The 21,245-nt window shown below is 37.8% G+C and overlaps 1 protein-coding gene across 2 annotated transcripts in view; it reads left to right on the forward strand.

Moving 5' to 3' along the window:
* The window catches only part of PIP5K1B (phosphatidylinositol-4-phosphate 5-kinase type 1 beta), a 99,212-nt gene that overhangs the window by 54,803 nt on the left and 23,164 nt on the right, over positions 1 to 21,245 (forward strand). Inside the window, exons 5-8 of one of the 2 annotated variants that reach the window (XM_005522650.3) lie at positions 6,210 to 6,327; positions 9,885 to 10,037; positions 11,753 to 12,052; positions 20,375 to 20,586. In XM_005522650.3, coding sequence (XP_005522707.1) covers positions 6,210 to 6,327; positions 9,885 to 10,037; positions 11,753 to 12,052; positions 20,375 to 20,586 — 783 coding nt within the window. Of the gene's footprint in view, positions 1 to 6,209; positions 6,328 to 8,092; positions 8,301 to 9,884; positions 10,038 to 11,752; positions 12,053 to 20,374; positions 20,587 to 21,245 lie in introns of those variants that run through there. The other variant, XM_088054155.1, reaches the window with a different exon arrangement.

Below are 21,245 nucleotides of genomic sequence, written 5' to 3' on the forward strand. Positions count from 1 at the left end.
CAAACTGATAAGAAATTTGAAAGGTTTCCATTACTGTAAGACAGTACTGGAAGTGAGGCTCCTTTTTCTGTTTAAAGTACAATCAAGAAAACCTTAAAAACTATTTTCCAGAGTACTAAAAAGAAATCTTAAATCTGTGTCAGGCTTGCTTCATGAATTACAGAAGAGCTTACTGTTGGGATCAGTAAACTATTCTGTTGGGCAGTGAAGCTGAAACTAATTAATATGATTAACAGAAATAGTAGGGTATAGCAAAATACTCTGTAGACCTTAAACATAAGGTGTTTTTAAAAGATGATTTCATAAAAAATAAGGAAAGTTGTCTGCATAGGGAAATTGATTGTTATGTCTGTAATAAAGTATCTGATGTGCTCTAAATACATGGAAATGCCCTCTGTGTAGAAGCTATTCCAATATAATTGCTCTGTTTTGCAATAAATCTCCACTTACTATGCATTACTGTGCATCTGCTGACCCAGTGTTGGTCATTTTACTCCAAACACACTTACGAAATGGCTCAGAACTGTCCTATTGTCATGGCAAACCTCCTACCTTCATCTCACCTTAGTGACATTCACCTGAGATAACCATACATATTCTGGTAAGGTAAGGACATTGTCGTGGTTTTAAACCAGTAACTAAAAAAAGGATTACTTATTTCTTGCTGTGAGATATGGATTAGAACGAGAGCAAAACAGGCATAGAACTTAAAAGGAATAAAGAAAGTTTATTAACAAACTACAATAATAAGAACACCAGAATAAACTTCTAGAAAACCCCTTTTTATCCTCTACTACTCACTATTCCTTTGTTTACATGACAACAGAGACAAAAACTTTGGAACTTTGATGGTTAAAACAGTCCCAATTCCTGCTACAGTCTTTTCACTAGTCTTTGTAGAGAAACAGAAGTCTCTTTCTGTTAATTTATGGAGTTTCTCACAAGAAAACTAATTTTTTTATAGTTTTCTATTGCCCTGATGTCAGCTGCCCAGAACTGCTGTTATCAGAGCTCACTCCTCCCATTTCACCTCACTCTGAGGTGTGTTATTGGCCATGAGTCTAGGGATGGCATTTTAAGGATGAGTTATTTAAAGGCAAAAGTCCTCTTCATCTGTCTCTGTGAGCTTCACTAGAAAACAGTTTTTCTCACTGCCCCCAAGGCTTCAAATTTTCGCTTCACTGTTTCTAGCACTTCACTGTATCACAATCACTCTACTTTTTACTCAAAATTTACACTTTGAACACTCCATTCCTCCCTATATACTGTCATGAATTAAAGGAGTTTTTTCAAGACTTTATTGTCCATTTCCATAGCCTCAACAGAAAGGTATTTCAGCTCATAAACGCATCTTATTCTCTACTTTTTCTGAAACTTAATTCTTTTCTTTACTGTCTCTGATAGTTTTGTAAAGTCTCTTTACATGTTGATCACTCTCTTTTTCTCTCTCTGGATAAAAGGATTAATCTGCAAGAAATGAAAAGTTTAAAATCTTGCCCAGGCTTTGTAGATGGTTCTGTGACCTCTGCCGGTGTAGGAGCTGGAGCTGTCTGCGATAGAAAATTCCTCATGGCTGCTCTGGAAAGTGTAGTCGCTGTCTCAGCCTACCGCAGGTCCAGAGCTTTTTCTCCTTTACTCGGCAGTCTCCGGTGAACTCCGTCACTGCAGCCTAGCCAGGGACCGACCTGGCCCGGCCAGAGCCCAGGGCAAGCCCCGCAGGCCCCATCTCCCGGCTGGGAGACGCGGCAGGCTCAGCCCAGCCCCCGCCCGGCCGCATGGGCTGGGCAGGGGACGGGAAGCCAGCCGGAGGTCTGTTACCTTTCACAGCCAGGAAACAAAGAGCACAGAAGTGCCTTGACTTTACATTTTAAGGTAGGGTTCATAAGTTGATCCCACTTTTCAATGGTCAAAACTGCTGTCAATTCCCAGTAATGACCAATAATTGGTCAGGAGAAGAGACTCCTTTCAGTCCCCAGCAACTTCAACTTCCTTAGCTCTCACAACCACCTTAAAGGTAAAGTCACCCCATGACAGACATGTAATCTATTTGCTGACATGCTTTCACAAGAGAAGCTTTTTAGTTTCAAGTTAGCTGGAGGAAGCAGATTTATAAAAGTATTTTGTACCAAAATGTAGAACTTTATAAAAAAAATTAGATGCCTCATATTCCCCGACAATTGTGATACTTCAGTAGAGAAGTTCTGTTCTGTTCTTTTCTGCATCTTTTGACAATTAAATGGATTTGCCCCAGGTTTCCACTGTAGCTATATTACTGCTGGGACATCCTCATATTGTGCAATAATTTAGTGAATCACAACCATCTATATAAAACTTAGTGTCTGACTAATCTGGCAGTGTTCTGAACATTAGTCTATCTTAACTGTAAAGAAACACTACCATCTTTAGCTTATATCCTACTGATTTCGATTTTTAGCTCTGTAATGGAACAATAAAGCATACGTGGATTTGATTTTGGTATCTTGGAGTCGTACTGCAGTAAATATAAAGTGATCGAAGGAGTTCATTAGGACTAGGCAGCCTTCACTATTACCTCTAGGGTTTAGCACTCCAAGAAGCAGCAGTATTCTATTGTCTTTGTATTTGTGGTCATCCACGAACATCTTTTATGTGTGAATTCTAGACAGAAATCTGCTTGGTTTTTTTCCTTCTCACATCTCTTGTTCAAGAGTCTGAAGTGTTATACATTTCTGGAGCCTGGGAAGGCTTGTTCACCTGCTGTCACTGAAAAAGTTCAGTTGTGTGGAGTTTGGCAGCGTGCATACAGGGGAAGCTAGGCTTCTGTCATCAAGCTACTGTTAATGAAAGGTGGCAAGTTCATATGACAAGTATTAATTGTACAGGATGAAAGCTATAAAATTCTTTAATTATATTTAATTTTTATTCATTATCTTTTTCAGGAATGTTGCTTAACTTTTATTGCTTTTCATACCTGTGTGAATTTGTAGTAGCCTTTTATTCTTTTTTAGAGTCCATTGGATATTCTTTTTGCCAAGAATAATGGTACAGTCTACATTATTGAATAATTTAGTTATGGTAAATGAATAAAGAGGAGCTGGAAAAGCTGATTTCAGTAACTATATCAAGTCTTGGATTTTGTATTTCTCTATTGTCGTGGTTTTAAACCAATAACTAAGAAAATTACTTATTTCTTGCTGTGAGATATGGATTAGAACAAGAGCAAAACAGGCATAAAACTTAAAAGGGAAAAAAAGAAAGTTTATTGACAAACTACAATAAGAACACCAGAATAAACTTCCAGAAAAACCTTTTCATCCCCTGTCTACCCACTATTCCCTTGTTCACATGACAAAAGAGACAAAACCTTTGGAACTTTGATGGTTAAAACAGTCCCAATTCTTGCTACAGTCTTTTCACCAGTCTTTATAGAGAAACAGAAGTTTCTTCCTGTTAATTTATGGAGTTTCTCACAAGAAAAACTATTTTTTGTTATAGTTTTCCATTGCTCTAATGTTAGCTGCCCAGAGCTGCTGTTATTAGAGCCCACTCCTCCCATTTTTCACATCACTCTTAAGTGTATATGGGCCATGAGTCTAGGGATGGGATTTTTAAGGATAAGTTATTCAAAGGCAAAAAGTCTTCTTCATCTGTTTCCGTGAGCTTCACCAGAAAACAGTTTTCTCATTGCCTCTCAAGGCTTCAAATCTTCCAGCACTTCACTGTACCATAATTACTCTATTTTTTACTCAAAATTTACACTTTGAACACTCTATTCCTCCCTATATACTGTCATGAATTAAAGGAGTGTTTTCAAGACCTTATTGTCCATTTCCATAGTTTTAACAGAAAGATATTTCAGCTTAATTAAAGCATCTTCTTAATTCTCTACCTTTTCTGAAGCTTCTTTTCTTTCCTGTCACTAGTAGTTTATAAAGTCTCTTTTCATGTTGATCACTCTCTTTTCTCTGTCTGGATAAAAAGATTAATCCGCAAGTCTCATCTGGGAAATGAAAGAGTTAAAATCTTGCCCAAGCTGTTGTAGGTAGTTCTGTGGCCTCAGCCGGTGCAGGAGCTGGAGCCGTCTGCGATGGAAAGTTCCTCATGGCTGCTCTGGAGAGTGCAGTCGCCGCGCCCAGCCCGCTGCAGGCCCAGAGCCCTCTCTCTTTCTTCACTCAGCAGTCTCCAGTGAATCCAGCCACAGCAAAAGACCTGCAGCCGAGCCAGAGATCGGCTCGGCCCGGCCCGGCCGGAGCCCGGAGAAAACCCCCTCCACAGGGCCCGCATCCCCCGGCCGGGAGACGCTGGGCCCAGCCCAGTCCCCGCCCGGCCGCATGGCCTGGACAGGGAGCGGGAGGCCTGAAGCTCTGCCACCCTTCCCAGCCAGGAAACAAAGAGAACCAAGAGAGCTCTGGTTTTACACTTTAAGGTAGGGTTCACAAGTTGATCCCACTTTTCAATGGCCTAAACTGCTGTCAATTCTCAGCAATGACCGATAATTGGTCAGGAGAAAAGACGCCAGGCAGATCCCAGCAACTTAAACTTTCTTAAAGGTAAAGTAACTCCATGACATCTATTTATCAGACCATTCAGACCCTGGCCAAAGTGATAAGAATAGTAAAACAGAACAGCATTCTACTCTTATCAAGGACAATAGAACACAACAGCACAACCTTGGAGAAATAAATAAAGGATGTAACTTAGGCAAACAGAAGTCATGCCAAATGCAAGCAGGATGCCAGCTCAGCTCTGCAAGGCTGGCAAAGTAGAAGTTGTGTAGAAGGATGATACTGCACTTACTCAGAAGCAGAGGTCAAGGAAGAGCCACATAGAAAGGACACTGGACATTGAAGACAGACCCCAAGAATCAGATAATGACTTCTGATAAGGGGTGTGATTATGTCAAATAAAGTCAAGTAAGTGGGGATAGCTAATGAATAATAATCACAGTGTATGGTAAAAACTTTGTTCACATTACTTTCAGAGCACTTGATAATTGATCAAGTGAGATCCCCAGAATGACCAGCATGCTCTAATAAATGCCTTCTTTCTAATACCCAAAAATGTTTTAGGAAGTTTCTGTCTATCTGATTTTGTCTTAAGAGTGCTCTTGCTTGTTTTGAACACAGTGTAGAACTTCATTCTTCTGCTTAAAAGACATCTCCCAGTTTGTATCATAAATGAATCCATGGGCATAGAAAAACCATAGGGGTTACTAGAAGCATTTTGCTGCTGACCTTTTCCTTTACCTTATATCTAGAATTCATCTCAAGTCTTTTGTAACTCAGGTTAAAAATACAGTGAGATGATAGATATGAAATGAGGAAAAGAGCTAAGAAGTACAGGTAACAGAAGGAACTGGAAGCCACAGAGTAGCAGGAAAGCCATGACATAGTCACCACCGCAGGAACATGGTGACATGGCTGGAGTGCTGCATTGGATGGCTACAAGCCCTTCAGAAGGGACAGGCAAGGAACGAGAGGTAGTGGGGTGGCTCTGTACACTAGGAAGTGTTTTGACTTTACAAAGCTCCAGGACAGTGATGAGAAGGTTGAGTATCTATGGGTGACAATCAGGGGGAAGGCCTAAAAGGCAGATATCCTGGTGGGAATCTGTTACAGACCACCCATAGAGGATGAGGAAGTGGATGAACTATTCTAAGATAAGCTGACCGACGTTTCATGATTGTCATGAAATCATGTGAAATTTTAACCTGCCAGATGTCTTCTGGAAATTTAACACAGCAAAGAGAAGGCAGGTTAGGAGATTACTGGAGTGTGTGAAGATAACTTCCCAACACAGCTGGGAAGTAAGCCTTCCGGAGGAGCTGCTCTGCTGGATCTGCTGCTTACAAACAGAGAAGGGCTGGGGGAGATGCTGTGGTTGGAGCCATCTTGAGCAGCCGTGACACAAGAGTTTTCAATATTCAGTGGAGTCAGCCTCTACCCTGGACTTTTGGAATGCCGACTTTGTTCTGTTCATGTTTACAGATGATCTTTATGCAAATGCATACATGTGGTGAAAATAATAATTTCCTTTAAGGTGAGAAAAAGGAATTTGCTGGCAGTGTCTTTCACAGGCATTTCTGTTACTGTGGTTAATGGTGATAGAGAGATTTATCTGCATTTATGTTCTTTTCCTCAGCAGACAAACAGTCAAGTTAGGCAGCTTTATGGTGAAACTAGCTGCTAATAATTGCTCAGTAATTTGGTTTGGTTTGTTTTTGTTTTCAGTGAAGGGAGCAATCTTACCCCTGCTCATCATTACCCTGACTTCAGATTTAAGACATATGCACCTCTTGCCTTCCGCTATTTCAGAGAACTTTTTGGTATCAAGCCTGATGACTATTTGGTAAGAGCCTGCAGTTTTCCTTTGAGTTACAAATTATTATAAAGCATGCTAGTTTCATTGTGGCAGAAAAAGATTCTTAAAGGGTGCCCAAGTCAATATGAAATTTTGTGTGTGGAGGGGTATATAACTAGTTAATGTTTTTAATGTTTACAAAAAATTAATTCTTCATCTTTGAGACTATACATATTAAAAATCTGCTTTGTTAATTGACTAGAGCAACATCCATGTCATTCAGATAATTTTTCTGCAGAAATTATGATCAGTACTTGTGTGACTTTCATCAATTCAGTTCTAATTAAGTACTTTTGTGTGGTTTGTTTATACACTTCATTACAAAGTGAGGTCTGCAAATGTTTTTGTCTAGCTTTGAGGAACATGGATGGCAGACTAAAAATGAAGCATTTTAGAATGACTCCTTTGTCCTCTCTATTGCATAAATTGAAGACTTACTCTTTCACAGAGTTCAGTTTACACGAGAAAAAAAGTTGCAAGTTTGCTGGTGTTGTAAAATCAGGCTTCACTTGGTGGATCCACTTTCTACACTGCTAGGACAAGTATACACTATTTTATTTCTCCTGTAGTTCTGCTTTTGGAAGGGTAGGATGAATGCTGAGCTGGATTGTCTTCTAGATGTTTTCCCATCTTCTGGATGTTTGCCCAGTGTTTGTTTGTTTCATGGTGTTTCACCCAAGAAATCAGTGTCCTGGTTCACACGAGCAACTTTAAATGCCAGAGTTTTATTGTGCACTTTTTTGAATGAGTTTTAAAATCCCTTTTTTACTCCAATGTTGAAAATGGCTTTTTTTAAAACTAAAATAATTTGAAAGGCCTTGGGTGAATAAAAAAGAAAAAATTATTAAATGGTTCTGAGATATTAATATACTACTAACTAAATTGTTTCTGATGTGTTCAACTGTGCTATAATGGAGTTTCCTTTCTTTATGGACAATAAGCCTGAAAGTAACACTTAGCTGGTTTTGCTTTTATTTAGATTGAATGTGGGTGTCTTAATGTGGGTGTCTTTTTTCAATTCTTTAGTGCTATGTATGGATTCTGTGTTACTAGTCCTCATGACTATATAACATATATATATAACAGTTATATATAAAATAAGATAATTAATTTGAATTATAAATGCTAGTAGCAAGGAAATAAAGTTGTTTGGGAATTTTATAAATCATGGAGTCATAGAATGGTTTAGATTGGAATGGACTTAAAGATGATTTAGTTCCAGCTTCACTGCCAAGGGCAGGGACACTTTCCCTAGACCAGGTTGCTCAAAGCCCCATCCAGCCTGGTGTTGAACACTTCTAGAGACGGGACATCCACAACTTCTCTAGACCACACATTCCAGCACCTCACCATCCTTAGAGAGAAGAATTTCTTTTTCCATTGACCACAACTGTTAGAGTGTGACCAATTCATTACACACTGAGTGATCCATCCATCAAATCTATGCCTCTCCAACTTAGAGATAAGGACATCATGGGTGACAGTAGTGTCATTATATAATGTGTTATTTATCTTAGCTCTTTTTATGGACTTGATGAAAGCTGAAGTATGTGGGCTGTGTTGCCAGCTGCTCAAAAAACACTGCTTCCTAAAGTTGCTATCACCTGCAACAACTTTTCCATCTAAGGAAGCCTTTGCAGTAGCAGAAATTAAAGTTTATACAAAGACTGCATGCTGTGAATAAGATTTGTGACAGTCAGTTTAAGTACAAAAAAAACATTCCCTGAGGGAAGTTCCCCAGTCAAGACAACTTGTTGCAGATTCTTTTTTCTCTTGGCACAGGAAAACACACAAGTAGTATGTGGTAAGTAGTAAATGATTGTCCAGCTGTGGCTGAAGGGCATGTGAAGTAAAAGAAGAGTAGAAATTACAGCAAGAATATGTGAGTTTACTCTATTAATTTGAAGTCACAAAGCTCAAGACTGAAAGCCTTACCTTTCCCAAGGAGGATGAGCAGTAAGGTACTGTATGAATCTGATAGGATAACAAGCGTAAATACATTTGAACAGCTGGTAGAATTAAATTGTCACTGGAAACCTCATGGAGTACTGTCATTTTGCAGGGAAATTTCTTGAACATAAATACTCAGCTGACAGGCTCTGGGGGATTTTCTGACCTTTTGGTTTTGATTTGCCTTTTAGAGGTGTCCAGTCAAAACTAGCTGGGCACTTCATATTAGCAGCATTTAGTGGGCTGACTTTTTTACAGAACTGCATACCACTGGAAAAGAACCAACACAGAGTGTAGGTCAATGTCTTGTGCTTATGTTATACTGTTCTATCCAGCTTTAACATTTAGGATAATTGCATTCACATGTTTATCACAGTGATAGTTACTCATGAAGATTTAAATATTTTGGCAAGAAAAATGTAATTGCTGCAGTACTACTGCTGATTTGGTCTAAAGGTTTGTAGTGTTACAGATGGGTATGGCCATTCTGTCTTTAGAAAATTGCAACTACAGGATTAACAAGAAAGGTATTTTGTATTAATTGGAATTGAGTGGAAACAGGGAGAAGAAATATTTATATATCATGCATAATTCTCTTAAAAATTGTAAGCCTTAGCTGGAGCTAGGATAAGAAGATGCATTAAGGTAATGGCATGAGTCCAGAGGAAACATGCTTCTTTTGTTCAAGTACTCACAAAAGAACGTATTTATTAGATTTTCTGTTATCACTGTTTTCAAATTTAATATAAACAGATTTTCTATGGTTTTAAGCTTAATGTCTACTCTCCATTTAATTTGAATGCAGTTTGGAATAGTGGACATTTGATAAATATACATTAGTCTCCATATGAGATATGGTTCTGTTAGTAAGGGGTAGTCTTTGGTGTCTTTTTCCTCCTTAATGTGGTTGTTTCCTTCTTAATGTGTCCTGTGGAAGAGGAATCCTATAATGGCAATGCCTAAATATGCAATATAATGGTCCTTTAAATTCCAGTTTTTCTTGCTTACTGGTATTGAGTTTTTTTTCTGTTTCAAGTGGTTTTCAATTATAAAACAAAAAAAGTAAAGGATTAAAAAAATTAGTAACTATACTAAAATAAGTAGCTATCGCTATACCAAGTTTATCAGTCCCAGTTTAGTTTCAATCCCAGTTGCACAAAATAGGATTTGACTATTTGCCTATAATGAGAAACCTCTAGTCCCAGACTATTTTTCTACCATCTTGTACCTGTTTCTTTCAAAAGTGTGTGTGAAAAGCAACCAGTTCCAGTGAAAATGTCTTCTCAAAGTTTTTGACTCAGAATTTGCTATGCTGACATGGAGACTGACTACTTCCACCTCAACCACTGGCTTCACTCCAAAGAAACATCCACCTGTTGCTTTGGGACACGAAGAGGGATTGTATGCGCAGTGGCCAGATGCTTTTCCATGGTTATGCAGCATGACCTGGGCAGAGTGGCCTGCCAAATCTCAGCCAGAAGCAGTAGTGTTGCTACATGATTCTCTTGTGCCTACTTGAACCTGCAGTTCTTCATATTGAACTTGTTTGGGTAATGTACGCATTGGCAGTGAAAAGCAATTTTTGTCTCTTCCAGTACTCAATCTGCAGTGAACCTTTAATTGAATTATCCAACCCAGGCGCCAGTGGGTCCTTATTTTTTGTAACTAGCGGTGACGAATTCATCATCAAAACAGTTCAACACAAAGAGGCTGAGTTTCTTCAGAAGCTCTTGCCAGGTTATTATATGGTAAGTAATTGAAGACTGTATTTTACCTCTATTTCTCCTGTTTCGTGTCGCACTTCTGAAGATTCAGTTTCATTTGTCTTGAAATATTTCACTGGGTTTATCTGTAGTTTTTGTAGTATTTTTTACATTTTTACCTGTCTTTCTACTTCATGCCCTACACACCCAACCAAAAGAATATATACAAATCAAAAATGCATTTAAGAAAAGAATTTGTGGTCTTTTAGCATTCAAGATGAAGCTGAATGTCATAATCTAATTTGATACCAAACTTTGCTTCTAATAAGTTAGTAACAAAATAAGGTTTCTAAATTTCTAATTCAGTTTTTTTTCTCCATTTTGTGTTTGTCTACCCTCTGCATTTCACTCAGAGTGGACAAAGAAACTAGACCGGTCAGTTTCCCTTTTGTTTCCAACTACTTCTGATTTCCATTTCTCATGTATTAAAGCAATGATGTAAAAGATATTTTTATCTATGTGAATTGTTCAAAACTTAATTTTTAAATGGAGCTTTTTGAGGGCTAACTCTAAGTCCATTGTATTGGGTTTTGTCTGTCAGCTGAAGGGAAAACCATTGATTAAAAAGTAAGTAGAATTATTTTTTTTTAAAAAACAAAAGCCACTCATACATACAGACACTCTTCTGGGTGGTATGTGGGACTTTGTATTATTAGGTCTGTGACTGACTTTCTTTTCTTGCTTTGTTTTCTGAAGTAAATACTTGAAAAATTATGCTCTTATATTAAAAATGAGGAATGTTGTTATTATTGCACTAAAGCAACATGGATTCACTGTGTGTGTAAAAAAAAAAAAAAAAAAGGTGTGTACTGACACATCAAAAAGGACAATGGTGGCAGATACTTTTTTGTTGTTCCTAATCATCATAATCCACTCAGCATAAATTTGAGTTGTTACAGTTACATATAAGGGCAGTTTGTATTGTTTCTGGGAACTTGATTCTCACTGCTATGCAATGGCTTCCAATGTATAAAACTTCAATCACTGTGATTTTTTCTGTGAAAACACTTTCTTCTGATAGTTGTATATTGTGACTTAGTAGTCATGTAAGACCTGATGTAGTTTTCCCCCTTCTTTGTTTTTCATGCTGAAAACTGAGAATAGTTGCAGTCAGAAGGAGGATTTTCTCTCTTGCTTCTGTTATCCTCTCCTACCTAATTGATTTTGCCTGTTGTGGAATTTGGATTATTTCACACTTTTCTGTTCTGATGGTCAGTTGTGGTTCTGTTATGACCTCACACTCCTTTGGAAATAACGTAGTTACTTGACAACCCTGAGTGTGAAAAGCCTCATGGAGAGAGGAGATCTGTTTTTCAGAATCCAAGTCAAGATAATGAGAACTAAATTTGAACTCCTTCCAGCAGGTAAAATGCATAGGTTGTTCAGAAAAGTTAAATTGAGTCTTTGGGATGCTTTTAGGTTTAGCCTAGTCTGTTGTTTTCTGTGAGAAAGAGAAACCTGGTATAAATGTGATTCCTGCTCTCTTGGGCTTTGTAAGTTCCTGGCAAAAAGGCAATGCCTCTGCTAGCTTTCTGGAATAGAAACCCACAAAGACAATGAACTAGTTGAAGAAACAATGCTGAATAAGAAAATATACACAACTTTCAGGCTAATGTCTTTTGCAGTTTAAAAAAAACCCTTTCTTAAGCATGGAAGTTCATTGAAAATAGTCATATGTAAAAATATCTGTTTTCTTTTAGAATCTGAACCAGAACCCAAGGACTCTTCTTCCCAAATTTTATGGGCTGTACTGCGTTCAGTCAGGAGGCATTAATATTAGAATTGTTGTCATGAACAATGTTTTGCCACGAGCCTTGAAAATGCATTTCACATACGACTTGAAAGGTTCCACATACAAACGGAGAGCATCAAGAAAAGAGAGGGAGAAGTCCAACCCTACATTCAAAGACCTGGATTTCCTGCAAGATATGCATGAAGGGTTGTATTTTGACTCTGAGACACACAGTGCACTAATGAAAACACTACAGCGGGATTGTCGAGTGAGTATATATTTAAACTTCTGTCTTCACCTCTACTCTAAATTTACTCAGTACAGGTTACTTAACCTCCATTTGTTTCCCATACTATTTAAGGAGGGATAAATATGGATGTCAGAGTACTGATGAAGCCTGTATTTTAGTTAAGGTATTGTGATCTGAGATCATAGTCACAGAATAGAATGTCCATAAACTTTTTGAACACCAGCAGACTGGCAACCATGAGCACTTCCTTCACTGTGGAACTGGTCCCAGTGCTTGACCACCATCTCACTGAAGAACTTTTCCTTCTATCCACTCTGGACTTCCCTAATGGAGCTTTAAGCTGTTCCCTTGCATCCTATCACCAGGCACCAAAGATCAGCACCACTCTTTCTGCCACCCTCAAGCCTAATATTTTCCTCTGCTCCTCACAAATCATGCCCTGTAGTCCTTTCACCATCTTTGTTGCCTTCCTTTGGACACATTCTAGTATTTTATATCCTCCTTACACTGTGGAGCCCAAAACTGCACACAGTTGTTGAGGTGAAGCTGCACCAATGTTGAGTGTAGTGGGACAATCACCTCTTTCAAACCCAGGTGGCTATACTGTGATCGTAGCCCAGGATACAGCTGAACATTCTGGCCACCAGAGCACATTGCTGACTCATTATCATCCAGCACAACCCTAAGTTCCAGGGCTATCCCTCTATTTCTCAGTACATCCAGGATTACACTGATCCATCTGTGGCAATACCGGTAAATACAGGAATGAAGTCCAGTAGATTTGATGATGATTTCCATTAATTTGGAGATTTTAATTACTTTTTTCCAAGGAATAATTAGCCCTGTGGAACCTTTATTATGTATGATAAACTGTATGTAGAGCTGCTGTGAATATGTCTCCTGGTTAGCTAGGAATGGGAAGGCAGGCCTAATGGCAGCAGTCTTATTTCTAGAGCAAGGTAATTTCTTCCTCTGCTGCGAAGTCCACATAAAAGTTGTCAATATAATATTTTCAAGGCAGAATAGGGATACCAATCATTGTTCTTTGAGAGGACCTTGGTGAAAGGAATCACTTCCTTTTGTACACAGAGAGAAGTGATTTAAAATAATTATTTTTTTTTCTGTAGAACGGGTAGGAAAATATAAAGTAGGAAAAGGGAGACTCCAGATCTCTCACAGCTTCCCAGGATTCATGGGGTTTTGGAGAGAAAAAAATTGCTCTGTCTGAGGGAAATCTTAAGAATTTCATAATATAAAAGCAAAATGAATAGTCTGAACTCACCACACAGAAGAGACACCCTGAATATCAGATTGTGTTGTTCTCTGCCACCTGTGGTACAAGATGGAAACCATTGTTTTTGCACATGAATAGAATTTTTTGTTTAACTATCACAGAAGTCCTCCAATGCCTTGTGATTGGTTTGTAAAGCTGTGTGACCTAATGTTCAGCTGCATATTCAGCATGAGACATTTATCTAACACGACACATTGTTCTCTCTGTAGCCTCTTGCAGTGAGTATTTCCTGAGCTCCTACCATGTGTGATGACACCAAATGCATCACTATGTCACATCTGGGGATCTAGGTGTCTTTCTGTGCATCCCCCACTTGTCCAAGGTTACTTACCCAGTCAAAGCCTGGGGGAATCTATTGTATTGGAAATAAGAGGGAATCTGAAAGATGAGACTGGACTGAAAAGTAAAAACAAGAATCAATCATTTAATTGTTACATATAAAGGAACTCTGATTCTTTGAAAGTCTGGGAAAATTCCTGCTACATGTTATTTGAGTGCTAATATAATCCTTTTCAGTGCATATCTTAAATTAACAACTCTAAAGTTAATCTAAAGTTCTTAAAGGCCCAGCTAAATTTTAAAAGTATTAAAAGTAAAGAAGAAAATTATCCTATAGTAATCAGTGTATTTACGTAAACACACATATACACAATGAAGTATATGTGTGTATCTGTAGATATATGTATATAAACACCATGAAAGTTAGATGTATATAAAAAAAATTAACTGTCATTTTTTTTCTATTCAAGCAAGTCTTACTCTGTGTTATAAAACAGAGGGAGCAGACGCAGCTAATAAAGTTAGATCTGACTACCTGCCTTTTACCTTCTGCCTTTAAAAGACTAGAAACATTCCATCCATTTTGTGAAAAGCACATCAGTGTGTGCCCCTGCTTTTTTCTGTCCATGAGGTACTTAGGTGTGTTGTGTGAGTGATAACTGACCAGCCTTTTAGGACTTGAAAACTTGTTATCTCTTTTTACTGCTACTCCAAGGTGAGAAAGCTAGTGTAGGCACTTCAAATTAAGAATTCATTAAAGAAAGGTAATTTTTGATCTTTCCAGTATTTCAGGACTGAAAAATTCTCTTCTGTGTTGCTTAAATTTGGATTATGTTTCCATTGCTCATATATGCAATCAGAATCAGGAAGCAATGGACTTTTTTCCTACTTCTTAAATACAAACATCCTTGGTTGCTAGTCCCTCTCCTCCTTAAGATCTGTTGCTAAGTTCAGAGGCCCTGCAGAATTTCCTGATAATGAAAGATTGTGGTGGTGGGGACCTGCCATGGTGTGTGACTGCTGCCACTCTCCTGCCCTGTTCAGCACTGGACATGTGTTTTCCGTAGTCGTCTTTCCTCTGTGTCTTGATATTCCTTGCCAGTCTCAACTCTGTCTGGCCTTTGGTTTCCTTGACCACAGCTGCCATCCCTAGATGCCCAGACAATGTTTCTCTATTCCTTCTTTCTAGCCTGTCTGTCCCCATCTGTCCTGTATGCTGACTTTTCATATTCAAGCTGTGCTGTGGCTTCCTTGCTTAGCTGAATTGGCCTCCTGATACATCTGTTCAGCCAATACAGACCATCTTGACAACTGACACACAGGTAATGCAGTGCTGCAGGGGTGGACCAGCATACCAGCTGGAGTATCAGTTCTGGCCTGTCACACCTCCTGGCAGTGCTGGTGAGGAGATGCATGACCTGCCCAGTTAGAGAATGGAACTGAGTTTCTTGTGGCGACCCCTCATGGGCTGGTGCCTCCAGATTATCTGTGCTGAGACAAGTACAGATTGATAGCATTGTTCAGCTCCTGCATCCCTTGCTTATTTCATTCACACTTGAGGTGACAGGGTCTGAAAACTTTGCTCACAATTAATTTTGCAGTATTTGGACCTTAACTGAACCAAGGAGTGTAATATTAGAATGCTCCTAAAGATGGAACATTCATGAGTTTATCATATGTACAATGTACACAATTGTACAGAATTGAACTAGCTTTCAAATTCCAGACTATTGCTGAGACTTACCGTAGCTATCCTATCCTTGCCTTGTAGGAGAAGCAGTAACAATTAATCAAATTGTGATCATGTTGTTTTTAAGAGAAAAAAATAATTTGAAGATGTTTCTACTATTGAGAAATGAATGGCTTTTGAGAGTCTGCATTTCACCTTTACAGCAAAGAAAACGACTTTTCTGAGGAAATTATATTTTAAGTGACTAATGAAGCAATTTGTAAAGACAAGGAAATTTAAAGATAAAGAGGGTCCTATCTCCTAAGTTTGAGATTTGGGTATTATTTCCATCACTGCTATTTTAGCCAGTTGCTACAAAGGTTTTATGGTGTGAATGCACATCTGTTTTGTGCTGTTAGCAACAGTGATAGAGACCTTGTGTAGCCAAAGTTATCCACAGAATTTTTCAAGTCCCTTAGTAGCGTGTGCAGTGTGTGTTGCAGTTTTTTGCCTTTTCTGCCTCAAAGCATTTACACAGATAATTCTTTAAGTGAAATAACTTCAGTGACCCATTCTACAGCATATCCTTTCAAATAGTAATGTTGGCATAACTTAATGAAAAATAAAACTGCAGCATAGGACAGAAATAAAAGATGGCATGATACGGCATGGAGATGGAGAGCATACTAATCTTAGATGAAGGACCTCTGTCAGAAGTGGTAGTTTCAGGGAAATTACCATAGCACGATGCTGTAGATCTCTTATATCTTTATATATTATCACTCCAGTAGTATCAATTGACATAAGGAATTTCTTATTACTTTTACTTTTAAAATTAGAATCCATATTGTTAGTTTTGGAGTGTTAGTTAACAATGTATTTTGAGAATTCTGTTGAAATGGGAAGTGATTCCACATATACTTTGCTGGGAATATGGTGATTAATTTTCTTGGGATAGATTTTTTTCAAAACCAGACCCATTTTTAGACACTGACACTTGTAAACTTCTTCCCAAGAAATGCTTATTTTGTGAGACAGTCCTTTAATTTGTATTTATTTCATATAACTCATTATGTTAAAGATTAATTCTTGATTTGTTGTAAAATCAGTCTTCTTTCTACTGTGTTAATTCCTAAGTCGCTTTTCCAAAATGCTCGAAGGAGAGGAAATAACTTCCTTGCATGGTTATCTGTTTAGTACTTGCATTAAATAAGCTTGTAATTTTTTTCTTTTGAGTTGGATTTTTCTTGACCCTTTTATGAAAATGATCTGATGACTTTTTTTTGCCTGCTGTTTTGCATGGATAGCAAATGAAAATGCAGATTTCTCTGTCAGATAGTGCGTAGTTTGGGCTGGCTGCATATAAAATAAAAATGACATTTTATGGCAGAAATACTTGTTTTGCTCTGTTAGTCACTGGGTGAGATAGTGGAGCGTAACCATGCCTGAGATGATTCACAGAATACTTTAACAACTGATTAGCTCTAAGAAAAGAAAATCTGATTCAGAGAGTTAATTTTTCATGTTCTGAAACAACATATTTTGTGGTGCCATTTTACTGTGTGTTTTCATGTGGTATGAAACAAAATAGTGCTTAAGGCTATAAGGGGTGAGTGTCACTTGCCATCTGGAAGTTTTCAGAGCAGCTGAAGTCAGCCTTGACAGCCGTACTTGGTGGCCAAGTGACAACACTGTGTTGACAGAATCTGTGTAGCTAGTGAATTATCACCTATATAAATACTACCAAGATGAACAATTTAATGCTAAGTTAGTGAACTGAAGGTTTACTTGTCATTATCAAATACACCACTTGTTAGTACATACCATGATTAAGACCATTCTTGCTGAAGCCCCACAGTGCCATTTTGTTAGCAAGGTGTGTATCAGAACGGTTACATGAGCAAAGATTGTGTTTTTACCCCCCTTTAGCTATTTAAGTAGTGTTTTTCTAGGAGTTTATGTAAATTTCTAGCGATCTCACATGGATAGAATCAGGTGTTTTTCAGGGCTTTCTCCTTTAGCTATGAATATAGTCATGTAATACTGTAATTTTTTGAGTGGGGTTTTTTTCATTAGATTAGGTTATCTTTTTGGTGCCTTTGTAGCAAAAACTTGCTGCTGCATCTCAAAAACAGTCTTAAAATCATCAAAAGTATCTGCAAACAAACCTCAGCACGGGAAAAGACTTGTGTCTTTTTATGTTCTCATAGAATGCTGCATGTCCAGAAAAGTCATTATGTTCTGTGTTTTGTAACTTGTCATTGTAGAAACAGACTACTTTGTACAGCCGTATGTGCAAAATGTTACTTACACATTTTAAATTTGTCACAATTTGGTATCTTAAATATTAATGAAGATGCATATGTAAGAACCCCTCAGATACATTCAACTGTAAATCCAACTGATATACTTTTATCAAGAAGTATGTATATAACAGCTGTCTTAATACAGACTGAGGAGTTTGACACAAAGTTTTGTTGAATGCTTATTATATGAATATGAGATTCTTCCTTGTTATTCTGGTTAATTATTTCTTACCAGAAGTTTCATTAGAAACAAATGGGGAGTGAAACGTGCTTAGATATGGTCACAAAGGTTCATTTGCGTAAGGAGTGGTTGGTTTGGTTATCACATTTCTAAGGGGAAGTAATTAGAACTGTACCTCAAAGCTGTAGGCAGACAGAGCCAGATCATGTCATGATACCCTGAAGACACTTTGGACAGTACAATGCCACCTCTGAGTATTGCCATGAACAGAGTGTCAGGGGGACAAAGGTTCTTATGCTGTGTGCAGTTTATAAGAATTTTTACTGCAGTTAATCAATTGGATGTGAAGGTGTTTCAGTCTGACAATGAACTCTAATAACAAAATAGCTAGTTGCTTTTATGATGTTTTTTGGTAATCCTACAGCAAAATCATAAATTGTCAAGGCATAGTCTTTTGCACTGTGCAAGTAGTATAGGTTTAAGTGGCAATGATGAATTGATGTAGTCAGAAGGATTAATTTTATCACATAAGAGGTCCCTGTGGAAGAAGGAGCAGCACATTATGGCACAGCATCCCACAAGACTACATCCAATCCTAGATGTAGATTATGTAATTACTGCAGTAAAATCATGTTTCTAATGTGACCTAATTCAAAATACAGTAAAGTGTATGTTGAAGGCAGAGCTGTCAGCAGCAATTTATAACTGTAAAATAAATGTGGTAATGCTTTTCACCAGACTGACTAGCTGCTGTTCTGGTTTTGCATGAACAGTGTTGCTTACTGTACTGCTAAGGTGTTGTTTTTCAGCCTACCCAGAATTTACTTTCAGCATTTGATGGCAAACATCCATTGATTACGTATTTTTAATGAATACATGATATTGTAATTTCTTTTTGAGAAAGTCTAAGTAAAGGGTAGTGATAAGTAAGCAGTAAAGACAATTTTAGAAGTTTTTGGCACCAAGTGCCTTTGTACCTGTTAGCCATGCTATTTTTGCAATTTATTATTCTTAATAATAATAATATTTCCACATACGGCACAGTAAAATTTCAGAATCTTGTGGTTAGAATACATTTTTTATTGTACATGAAATCATTTGTGAGTTCTGTCATCAGAAGATGCTGTTGACTAACTATTAAGGCCATACACTAGCAGCCTTTTTCTTAATCCATTTGAACTAAGGCATCCCTATGTAGGATCCCTCTGCACAAGAGAAAACCCATGGTGTCTTAAACTTCTTGTTTGAGCCTGAAAATCAGGTCTGATTTTGTGCCTTTCTACATTTAGATTATAGTGTGTTATGCTTTGTTTTATCACTGCTCTGGTTATCTGAGCAATGAGTATTTTTCCAATAATTAGGGTAAGTGGTATAAAAACCCTATGATTAGACATGCAGATCCATACTAAGTTACTGATTTATGGCCATATAGTTTTTAAACCCACACGAGTGCTGAAATTGCATTTTTTTTCTTTTCATTAAGAGAAGGGATGTTTCTGTTTAACCAAAAATACTTATGCTTGAATAAGCTTCATCATAATTACATACCTGGAATCTGCTCTCATCTCTGTAACATCACTTTTTCTTCTTTTTCATGTAAAAAGACGTACTGTTGCCTCTTGATTCTGTGACAAAAATTGCACCCTTATCTTCGGCCACTATGTGCCAAAACGTGTCATGAATCACTGCTGAGCTGCATGAGGTAAAGGAGAGGCGAGTGGCACAGCATATCCCTCTTGGCTGTTTCTGGTGTTTCTCCCTCCACTTAGTAATGCGCCATTCTGTAAGAAAATAAACACAGTTGCTGTCTGTGAACAGTTTGGTTATATTACTAGATGTGATTGCAGCTTGCTTTTAGTTCATGTGTGGGTATTGACTTGAGCTGTATTGCCTTTCAATGACAGCATGCCAGACTTCATAATGGTGTAGCTGACTGAAAACAAATGAAAGTACTTGTGTGTGAGAGAAGACATGCTGCCAGAGACAGAAATGGTTGGTAGAGCTGGAAGAGAAGGCTGGGTGATTAAGTGAAGCTTCAGAAGTAGAATTTGTCTTTTGAGCTTAGGTAGGCCTATTTAGCTTAGTAGAAAGGTGAGTGATTTTTGTACTCCATTCCCATCAACTGCTAATAAGGGGGTGGTAATAAATACATTTGTTGACATTTGAAAGTTCTCCAACAGTATGGCCTCTGTTATAAATAGGAGGTGGAGGGGAGATAAGGGAGGAGTACAGGCCAAAACGCTCAGGGAGGTCTGGAAAGTAGATTAGAGATAATTTTAAAAATGTGTTGTTCATAAGTGATGATGGAACCATTAATTGATTATTTTCTATAAAGAAAAAGGTGCTGCCTGGAATTATCTTCCTTGACTACAAAATAACATCATTTTACATTTCAGCTGTGCATCTTTCTTTCCCACTTGTTGCGAGAGCATTCAGCTAATTAGATAACTAGCACTTTGACTTGTGTGGGATAATAAAAGGCTTTTGTTTAATTTCACACACTTCCTAGTAAGAGAAGCTGGTGCCTTGAGAGCCTGTTTTCACTCAGTTTTGCAAAATGCTTCTATGTAATTCTTTCGTGGTTTCAGTGTAGTGATTTCTTCCTTGGTAGGTTCTAGAAAGTTTTAAGATCATGGATTACAGTCTTCTTCTGGGAATCCACATATTGAACAGTAACATGAAGGAAAAAGAAGGAGAGTGTTCCCAGAGTGCATCAGATGCAAAACGCCATGGAGGGCAGAAAGTTCTCTATTCCACAGCGATGGAATCTATACAGGGCCCTGGGAAGTCTGGAGACTCCGTCACCAGAGAGACAACAAACACGTAAGTGCTGTAACTGCCTCTTAAGATTGATATTAAAACTGTTAATGAGCAAAACATCCATGAGAACACTGCATTCCAGGAATTTAAAGATTGAGCCTGTTTTTTTGGTTTGTGTTTTTTGGTTTTTTTTTTTCCCAAAAGCTGCATCATCAAGATTTGAAGCAGAGCATGGAATTAGAATGTTGGTCAGTAGATTGATTGCCTTTAAATACATGATAGTTCAGAGTGACTTACGTATGCACACGTGTGTTCTTTTATAAAAGAAATGTTATTAGACAGCTATTACAAATGTCCCAGCTATAATTAACTGGAAGTCCCAGCTAATTTTAACTGGCAGCCTGGTGACCAAAGACCAAAGCAAAAACTATAAATTAATATTGAAATGGATATTCCTACAGGGGTTGTTTTCACCTTGAAGTAGTATACACATAGAATGATATCATTGAACACTGAAGTGCAGTCATATATTAGATATCCTGAGATTAAGAACTGATGTTTTTCTCTTATTTTGCTGTCTAGCAAAAAATTTAGTAGAAATTTGAATATATAACAATCATTATTCTGTTGTTTCCTTAATAATATATATATGAATTTCCTTAATAATATATTAAGTGCTATGAGGGCATTATCACCACCATTCAGCATTGCATATAATCAGT

This window comes from Pseudopodoces humilis, chromosome 4 (assembly GCF_049639895.1).
Source record: "Pseudopodoces humilis isolate 2021_Gansu_Grassland_sample_001 chromosome 4, ASM4963989v1, whole genome shotgun sequence".
Classification (NCBI taxonomy): domain Eukaryota; kingdom Metazoa; phylum Chordata; class Aves; order Passeriformes; family Paridae; genus Pseudopodoces; species Pseudopodoces humilis.